This window comes from Sesamum indicum, linkage group LG7 (genome assembly GCF_000512975.1).
Source record: "Sesamum indicum cultivar Zhongzhi No. 13 linkage group LG7, S_indicum_v1.0, whole genome shotgun sequence".
Taxonomy (NCBI): domain Eukaryota; kingdom Viridiplantae; phylum Streptophyta; class Magnoliopsida; order Lamiales; family Pedaliaceae; genus Sesamum; species Sesamum indicum.
In genome coordinates, this window is record NC_026151.1 from 8,441,628 (window position 1) to 8,451,963 (window position 10,336).

General features: G+C 35.5%; 1 protein-coding gene across 1 annotated transcript; it reads left to right on the top strand.

Moving 5' to 3' along the window:
• On the top strand, positions 2 to 9,761 carry LOC105166634 (vacuolar protein sorting-associated protein 53 A; the record flags this gene model as incomplete). Its single annotated transcript, XM_020695234.1, is given in 18 exon segments — positions 2 to 126; positions 225 to 366; positions 875 to 938; positions 1,621 to 1,803; positions 1,912 to 1,953; positions 2,662 to 2,766; positions 2,852 to 2,911; positions 3,542 to 3,619; positions 4,990 to 5,097; positions 5,180 to 5,245; positions 5,818 to 5,895; positions 6,003 to 6,136; positions 6,220 to 6,313; positions 6,903 to 6,980; positions 7,186 to 7,248; positions 8,556 to 8,624; positions 8,713 to 8,808; positions 9,079 to 9,761. Coding segments are annotated over 18 exon segments (1,882 nt in total), but the record flags the coding sequence as incomplete, so codon positions are not given.

Sequence of the window (10,336 nt, forward strand, 5' to 3'; positions counted from 1 at the left end):
ATCTACAGCAGCTATCAGATGCATGCCTACTTGTTGATGCTTTGGAGCCATCAGTCAGGGAAGACTCAGTAAAGAATTTTTGCAGCAGGGAACTTACTTCATATCAACAAATTTTTGAGGGAGCAGGTACATCTGGTTTCTTGGTTTTGGTTATTGGTGTCAGCAATTTCTGAAGTTGAATTTGATTAAGAACTTGAAATTTTAGTATATTCTACTGTTCACAGAACTAGCAAAGCTGGATAAAACAGAAAGAAGGTATGCTTGGATCAAGCGTCGACTGAGGACCAATGAAGAGATTTGGAAAATTTTCCCACCTTCCTGGCATGTTCCCTATCTGCTGTGCATCCAGTTCTGCAAGTTGACAAGGTTGGTGACTTACCTCTGATTGAGTTTATATGTGAAAGCGGGCCTATTGTTTGTGTTTTCATTTTCAGTTTTTAGATTTTGAAACAGTGATTAAATTGAAACCATTAAACTGTTTCTTATGCTTTCATCACTGTGATAGTAAATTTGGTGAAATCATCACAGATTATCAATTTATTTATGGTTTGTTTGCTGTATCAGCAAACTCAGAAATGTGCTTTGGCATCAAAACCCTGTTGAAACCACTTTGTTTTTTATCTGCAATCCTGTGTGGCTGCTGCCTTTGCTAGTTGGCTTTTTCACCCCCTCCTAGACAAATTATATTCATGACCATTTTTTACGTTGAATTCATAGAATAAATCTTGGTATCAAAGGATTTGCTGAATTTTTTATTCTGGCTCCTAAGGAGACATAACAGAAACCAATCATGTTACATTAATAAGATATGCTGTAAGATTTCTTATAATCTTTTCCATAATGATAAATTAGCGTCACTTTCTCTGTATTCCAGGACACAACTTGAGGAGACCCTCAGCAATCTTAACGAAAAGCCGGATGTTGGGACATTATTGTTGGTAAGTTTTCTTTGAATAGTCCCACAGGGATACCCCAATGGTTGAGGAACTGGTATTTCCTAGTTGAGGTGTTGGGTTTGAAACCCATATTCCATTGGATGTGTGCGTGATAAAAATGAAATTAAAAGAAAAAGGTTTCTGTTTGAATACTTTGTTGCACGAAGTCATCCTCAGGATGGTAAAAACCATCAGTGTGTAAGCAGGCACTTTTCCTTTTGTCCACTTATACATCGACTTCCCCGGAGATGTATTATCGCAAGTCTCAACAGTTGAGGTCAAACTCATTGCCTCTTCTGTGCTTTTCTGTGTTTATGTATTTAGATGCTCCTTTTACTTTTACCCCTTCGTGGGTTTTTATTTCCTTTCTGTTTATATCTGGTAGCAGTTACAGAATTTTCTGCCTGTTTGCCTATGTGCTCCTCGATCAGTAATACAGACTTAGGTAGAAACTAATTGTTTTAGTTACCCCTGTCAGCCTCTTTCCGTGCAAACACTGATGAGATACTGAAATCTATGGTTTCTTAGTTTCTCTGTGTCTTTGCATGTTAAGCCCTCTGTCAATGGAGCATCATCAAATAATTTCACGTTAAATAAATTAATAAGAGTATTTTTCACCTGATATAGCTATATCTTTTACCAGTTTCACTTTTTCGATCCTTCTAATATTGATGCATGCTTCCAGGCATTGCAACGGACTCTGGAATTTGAGGAAGAATTAGCAGAGAAATTTGGTGCTGGAAATGGTAGCAGAGAATCAGGAAATGATGTCGGGGAAAGTAATACTGAAAATAGCAATCAGGCTGTTTCAGACATTCGAAAGAAATATGAGAAAAAGCTTGCTGCAAATCGTACAAATGAGAACGAGGCATGAATCTGCAATTACTTGAGTTAGTTGATGCATACACAAGTCCGATTTATAATTGGCTGCATCATGTTACTTTCTGACTTCTGAGATACTTCTTTCCCTTGTCAGGAGCAAAATGAGCACAAAGATTTGTCAGTGCCTGGTGCCGGGGTAAATTCCTTTACCTGGATGTTCCAACTAGCAACTCATTCATCAGCCACCTTTCTTAGTAATTCTACAATAAATTCTTTCCCCTCCCCCTCCCCCTCCCCCTCCCCCCTTTTTCTAAATTTTTTCCCGATATAAGGATTACGTTCAGTTTCATTAGATAAATAGGCAATACAAATCTTGCTTCCTTGTTTGAAATGAGTTAGAATCTGCAAATGATATTCATGCACAAGTTCATGGGCAGTAATTTCTAAAAATCATGGTTTGTTTTGCTTCTAGTAACTGAACTTCTGCATGTCAAGGCATGCTCAGTTATTATTTTTGATTAAATCTTAATAACTGAATCTATTTTCAGGTGCTTTGCTTGTTAAAAGATTGAAAAAGAAAATGATTTATTGGAATGTCAATTTGGAAAAAAGAAAATAAAGTCAGAAGTTTTAACTGAGATGTGTTTTTACAAGTCAATAGTTGAATGCTCTTGAAAATTTTGATTTATCATATCTTTCCAAGTTAACTTAAACACTGTTATTTTAAATAAGTTATGGGACAGTAGGTGAGAAATTGATTGTATTATTGATTCTTTGAACAGTTTACTTTAACACTTAGATCCTTCTCATTTAAGCCCGTAGCTTGATTCTCATACTAGATGCAACCTGAAAAATGAAGTGCCTGCACTTTATCCTGTAATGGTGTGCTTGATCTATGTGGCAGTTCAATTTTCGAGGAATAATCTCATCATGCTTTGAACCTTACTTGATGGTATATGTGGAACTCGAAGAGAAGACTCTTATGGAGCACTTGGAGAAACTTGTACAGGTTTGGAGCATCCAATTCTTTTTATCAACTTGTAAGTGGAATTGGGATCTCCTGCACGACATGCATTTATATCTCATTATTTCAGGAAGAAACATGGGATGTTGAAGACGGAAGTCAAACTAACATTTTATCTAGCAGCATTCAGGTATAGAAATGAAAAACATAGTGGAAATCTGTTTGTAAATAGCAAGAAGATAACAAGCACTTGTTAGTTATTCAAGTATGTGAATGCATATGCTTAGTAATATTCTCCTATGTGTTTTTATGGAATGTATATTGCTTCTGTACTTTTCCCAAACAAGAGGGTACAATATGGTTGAAGAGGAGGATGAGGAAATGTATCGTAACTGCTGGCTTAATTTTCTTTTCTGAAGCACCTATTCCTTTTCTCTTATCTTAAGCAAATGATGGCAGACTGTGGAGGAAATATTTCCATGTTTTTTGAGGTGCCAGAATCTCTCTTTACTTGGCGTACAATTTTATCTCACCGCTGAAGGCTTGATTGGGCATTTAATTTTGGTATTAAAGAATTACAAGCACAATTGCATTTTATCAAATCAGTTCAAATATGTGAGCTATAACGGTCCTGTTTCTTGTTCTCCTGTGATTTATGTGGCACCCTTAGTACACTAAATTCCTCCTTGCCATGTAGTATCAAATCTGATCTTCATTTTGAAAATGTCATTTTTGTAATATTCATCATTTTCTTATTGTTTTTGCACTTTAGTAAGTTGTTAAAATATCGCTTGTACTAAGTCCTTGCTTGTTTATGAAGGTCTTTTTGATTATCAGAAGGAGTTTAAAGAGATGCAGTGCTTTAACAAAAAGCCAGACACTCTTTAATTTGTTCAAGGTGTGGTTTCCCATTTTGATTATTATTCCCTGGCCTGAAGCAGATATTTACTTCTATTAGGTTGTTCATTTCTGATTTAGGAGCCTACTTTCTAATTTTGAAGACCTTGGTTGTCCTGAAACCTATCGTCAGTTGGATTCTTTTTAGGTTTTATCATTGATCTGCATTTAATTGAATTAGTTGAAAATTTTAAAATTTTGTAATACCGGACTCTTCACAAGCTCCATTTTTTCTTCAGTTAGTGTCCTCATTCCGGATTCTTGACAAAAATTTCAGCCAACATATACATTGCCAAAAGAAAAGGAGGAGGAAAAGAAAAGAATGAGGAGTAAAGAATGTTAACACTCTTGGTGAAATTAATATACAATGCACTGCCTGAATAACTATATTTGTGAGATCAACATGAGTACATGTGGTCCGTAAATGAATGTTACTGCTCAATGTACAAATGCTTCTGAAATGAGAAAGAATCTGAGAAAGGAAAACTATCACACATCTTTCATTCATACACAGAGAGTATCAATATATGTACAAGAAATATGTCCTAGCTAGTCACCTAGTATAGAAAAGGAAATAAAATCAAACTACATCATACAAAATAAAGAGAATATATGCAGATACTACAATCCCAAGGATCTGGAATTACAACAATCTTCCGACAGTTTGATATCTTACACTAAAGATGCTCCGACTCAGGAGATTGGAACCAAAAATCTATGTTTAAAGTTTCACAACGGTTTCTCCATGTCAGAAAGGCAAGTGTGACCCTCGACTAAAGAAGAAAGATTCTAATAGCTGGGCAGGTCATGTATCTTCTGCAGCATGTTGCTGTTTGATTTTTGGTTGCCCTTAATTGCAAAGTCCTCGATATTAAAATTTCTCTATATGCTGTTATTATCTGTCATTCTGTAATGAGGTACTTATTCTATGTCTTCACACAATAATTCCATTGGAGAAATTATAATCTTGTCAGAAGAATCAACTGAGCAACAATCTGATACTAACAGAGTCACATAGTAAATGCAAACTTATCCATATACTTGTAACTTTTATTCAACTTGAAAAATGAAATAATTAGAGGCAAAACTGACCAAATTTTAACCTCTCACTTACTGATATTGGCACTGTTTCACTGTTCTTGCCTGATTGCCTTGAAAGTATGATGAACTTTTACCTCCTTAACATTGTGGGATTAAATTGCGATGCAAATGCCTAGGCACTGTATGATTCTGCTTTTGTTCTGGAAACAGTTAGTCTAGACTGGATTATGAAACCCCATTTTATGTCATTTAAGTCAAGCTTCTATAAATAGGTTTTCCATCACAGAGATCCATTATATGTCCTCTAAAACTCCATATTCCTGAAAATAGGTATTTGAAAGGATTCTTAAAGCATATGCCACAAAGCTTTTTGGTAGACTGCCTAAGGGTGGCACAGGGATTGTAGCAGCTGCTACTGGAATGGATGGTCAAATTAAAGTACTACTTCCTCTTTTAGATTAGGTTGTTACTACACAATTATGTTTTTTGTGCTTATCCCCTAACTGGCAATATTTTGCAGACATCTGACCGGGATGAACGTTTGATCTGTTATATTGTCAACACAGCTGAGTATTGCCAGAAGACGGTTGGTTTTTAATTCGTTTATCTGTAGTGATCAAATTGGATTTCAATTATATGCAATGTAGTTTGGTTTTAAAAGAAACATAGAGAATGATTAGTGTTGACATAAATTAAAATCTTTAATCTTGCCAAAGAGTGGTGGGAGATGTCCTGTGTATGTTGTCTGATACTCCACTTATCTCTCAAAATGACCAGATTGTAGCAAATGTATGATGGGTCTGTTGGATGATTGAGACTACAGGTGGCGTCAGGGATTTTTATCCGACTTAAAATGAAGCAAATACTTGTTGGTCGCCATATGACCTTTAAATATCTTTTGTGTTAGAAAGAATCTAAATTTTTGTAGCATCTCTGATTGACTAAGAGGCTGGTGTCTGTGTGACTCATGGCACATCATATCCGCCGCATCTGGAGTCTTGTTTATGTAAGATTTCATATATAAAATAAAGTACTGAGATGATGTGATGACAATACATTTGGTACTAGTGTTTGTCCTTTTTCTGCAATTTTCTTATTTCTGAACTTTCATTTCTTCATTTTTCTCTTGTTCAAGCAACCCCCACTTTATGTCTTTAGTCAGGTGAATTGGCCGAAAATGTGTCTAAAATAGTTGATCCTCAATTTGCGGACAAGATTGATATGTCTGAAGTACAGGTAGTGCATTTTGCATACTTCTAAGACAATTCTTGCTGGGTCCTCTTTCCCCCGCTTTCCTCTGTATTTCAACGACCTATGTTTCGTGTTACTACTGTATTTTGCAGGATGAGTTCTCAGCGGTTATAACAAAAGCATTGATAACTCTCGTGCATGGTATAGAAACTAAATTTGACACCGAAATGGTTGCAATGACACGTGTTCCTTGGGGCACGCTGGAAAGTGTCGGTGACCAGTCCGCGTAAGATGACTTTATGAATATGTTAACCACTGAACATCTTAATATGCCCATTTTGTTGTTGACTTTTTCTGCATTCCTGTCAGGTATGTGAATGGCATAAATACAATTCTGACTGCTAGCATTCCTGTACTTGGAAGCCTTCTTTCAGCTATATATTTTCAGTTCTTTCTTGACAAGGTAAATATGTTAGTAGATTTCAAGTTTGTCCACTTCTTATCTTGCATATTAATGCAAATTTATTACCTATGAAATTGTTTGGTCTTCTCACTATTTATATTTGTATACATATGGTTGTATCCCAGTGAACATTAGTAAACATGACTGTCGACCGTGACATTGACCCTTTGGATAAAATGATAAGAGAGATGAACACATTTAGTGGCTGGTTACTCCAGGCAACATACATGTGTGCCAAAACCTTGGTATAACTTGCTTTTGGTTATTCTTGTTTTTGCTTCATTTGCTGGGTTCCATCTAAATTTATTGCCTGTTTGATCTATATTAGTCATATTTGTATATGCTTTCTTTTGCTCATGAGACAGAAGGTCTGAGAGGGTGAAGCACGATCTCTCACCAAATATCTGGTGTGCTGTTAGAGTGAATCAACTATCTAAAGCATATGGTCGGGTTTGTGGCCCAGGGGCATGTAAATGTACTCTTGAAAAATTATACTATCTGCAATAATCCAGAGGAGACATTCTTACATTTTGTAAACTTATTTATTATTTTGTCTTCATCAAATACTCATACTTTCCGATCTTTGCAGCTTGCATCAAATCTTGGTCCTCGCTTTTTCCTCAATATATTCAAATGCAAGCACATATCGGAAACAGGAGCACAACAAGTATTTAGTTTGTTAACTCTTCTGTGTCTTAACATTTGTTATGTAAAAGTTAACATGATAACATTGCAATTCAATCAGCAGAAACTTTATTGCTTACAAATATTTCCAATAATTATATTGTTTTTCGAATATTATAGAAATTGTGCTGGTATAAATACATTACATATATTATTTATGTAAAGCTCAAGTATTTTGCAATTTGCAGATGTTATTGGATACACAGGCTGTAAAAACAATTCTTCTGGATATTCCTTCCCTTGGAAAACAGGTATGTTTGCACCTCTACTGGATTGCAGGAACTAGACATCATCAAATAGTATAGAGAATCTGTGTACTTATTCTGGCTTTTTGCATCTTCTTTCATTTGTCTTATTTACAAGCATGTGGAGCATTAAGTTGATCTGAGTTGCACATTTCCCATACCTGCAAATATAAGATGGAAATTATCAGTGCTTGTCAATCCATACAGCAAGTCTTAGTACATATTCCTGCGTAGCTTGAACAAGGATCAATTAGCTGACCTTAGGTGATTTTCCCTATATATACAATTAGCATATTGAGGATCATTTGCTATAGATGTTTTTTCAGAATTACTTTGTTGGAAAAAGTACAAATCATAGTCACATATGGATTTAATGGTGCTACTCCTTTTTTAGGATCTGCAGGCTAGTTATGAATAAGCAAATAACTCCAGCTGGCATGAGTTGGATCACATAATGGTGTACTCTTCACAAAAGTAGCTTCCTGTGTTGGGGACCATGAGCTAGTTAAAACTAAGGAAATGGCATCCAATGTTACATGCCCAATAATCTTGAGTTTTCCCCTTCTTTAGAGTCTGTGTGCTATTAAAAATACACAAATGGCTCCAACTGCCAGCAGTTGGATGACATATTGGTGTATTCTTCACAGATTAGCTTAACAGTGTTGGGACTGCAAGCAAGTGAAAACTGTGAACATGGTTTCAACTGGAAACTGGCTAATAATCTTGAGGTTCCTCTTTTTTAGATTTTGGGAGCTAGTTAACGAATGCGAGCATGGCTTCAACTGCAAAATGCATGATAATCTTCGTTGGAAAATAAAACTTTTGCTCCGAAAGCGCGCATATTGCATCTGTGGATAACGATATATAAGTGTCCCTTTTACATGCTACTTCCACATTTCAATGCACGTGTATGCAAACATTTTCTGATTCACATGTGAAATGTGGCGAGACAATCTTAATATTCAATATGCAGCTGTAGCTTGTTAGATGGTGCATTCCCACCATAGATATTAAAAAACATAACAGCTATGCTATATTTGCATCTGAATATCATAATGCTAGTTGTAATTTTTGTAGAATATTTCCATTATCTATGTTGGCTATAGTTCTCAAACTACAAATTAAGTTCAAACAATCCTATTAAAGTAGTGTGGTAGTCTGAAGGAAATCTAAAAAGAAACGATCAACAGAAGCTATTCTGGTATGTGTGGACCAGAAATTCAATCTTAGAAGGTTGTAACTTATGGTGTCCCCTTTCTCACTTCCACGAGATAAATGCCATAACTACCCCGTTATTTTGGTTTTGTGAACAGAAACCGGCAGATGCTGGCTACTCAAAATTTGTAAGTAGTGAAATGAGCAAAGCTGAAGCATTACTAAAGGTCTGATTGAACTTTACACCAAAACTTTCCCATAAAAATGCACTTCTATATCTTTCCTTCTGGACATATTCCCTTACTTGTTATGCAGGTTATTTTGTCCCCAGTTGACTCTGTGGCAGATACATATAGTGCTCTGCTGCCTGAAGGTACACCTTCAGAATTCCAGCGAATTCTGGATCTAAAGGTTTGTCCTTAACCACCATCTTGAATTTGTTCTTTTTATTTCTTTGAATTGGAAATTCATAATAAATTCGTTTTGGTATATGATGGCTTATATATGCATATATGAAAGGTCTCAATTCTTACTCTAATAAATTTTGGGTCAAGACATTTCTTTGCTATTTCTACTAAAAAACGGATGGCTCTCGACTCCAAATGGACTTTATCATATACATGGAGAGTCAAAATCAAACTCAGCTGCTCATTGATTGAATATTATCACTCTCATTGCCAGGGCCTCAAAAAGGCTGACCAGCAAAGCATACTAGATGATTACAACAAACGTGGAGCAGGGACATATCAACCAGATATCAAGCCAGTCGTCCAGGCTGCCGCTACCACTACTGTTGCACCAGTTGTAGCTAATCCATCTACTCCTGGAATCATCCCACTGAAGGAAGATATCGTAGCAAGAGCTGCTGCACTTGGGAGAGGCGCTGCCACAACCGGAATCCGGAGATTCCTAGCTTTAACTGAATCATCTAACAGAGATCGTAAAGACGGTACTTTCAGGAAGCTTTTCAGCGGATGAAACCTAGATGTGTTTTCTATTCTGTTCCTTCCGCAATTCAGATTCGATAGTTCTAATATTTTCACAACTCTAGTCACTCAACCCCAACCCAACCTTGTTAGAAAACCTCGTGCATTTTTTGAGTTCTCTTGAGCAATTTTGATATGCAGATTTTTTGATTTGGCAAGAAGGTATATGCAAATTTCAGAAGCTTATTAATGGGTGTTATGTTAAGATCGCAATAATTTGGAGTAAGCCTCAGAATAGCAAAATGAGTTATAGTTGGTTAGTCGGTTGTAAGAACTTGTACTCACCAAAAACGCACTAGTTTTGCAGGAACATTTATGTCCATGATATTTTGCTTCCTCTGGTAATTTCTGTCAGAAACTATGATACTTCTTGCCCAGATGCTATCAGTGTCAGAGTAAAGGATCTTCGAGTAGTTCTTACTTTATGTAACTGGTTCTTCTCTTAATAATCTTTTACGTTTTAAAAAATATTATAAATAAAAATAATTTTTTTATAAACTAACAAATTGCATTTAAAAAAAAACGAAAAAAGCAAAAGTAACCAACATAAGATATTATTGACAAAACAAAACAATTGGTGTAGTGGTGGTAAAACCACATAGAGTCACTTTTGGAAAAAAGAAGGTAACTATAATTAATTTTTCAAATTGTCTAATTAGGAACATAATCGTCTATTTAAAAATTAGTGTGGCGATGTCATGTTTTGTAATTATAGAACGCCTTTCCTTTTTACATAGTATAAATAAGTCTTACCCTCAAGTTAAATAATACATAATCTACATCAAATTTACGTTGGATACAAATAAGAAAACATGATTAAAAAATATAATAAAACTTTAATTATACTATGCATCAAATGTGCACCGACTTCTAATATAACTTAAAAGTTAGCTATAATTAAAGAAAATTTTGTAACCAAGAATGAAAGCAAATATAATTTTCGAAACATATAG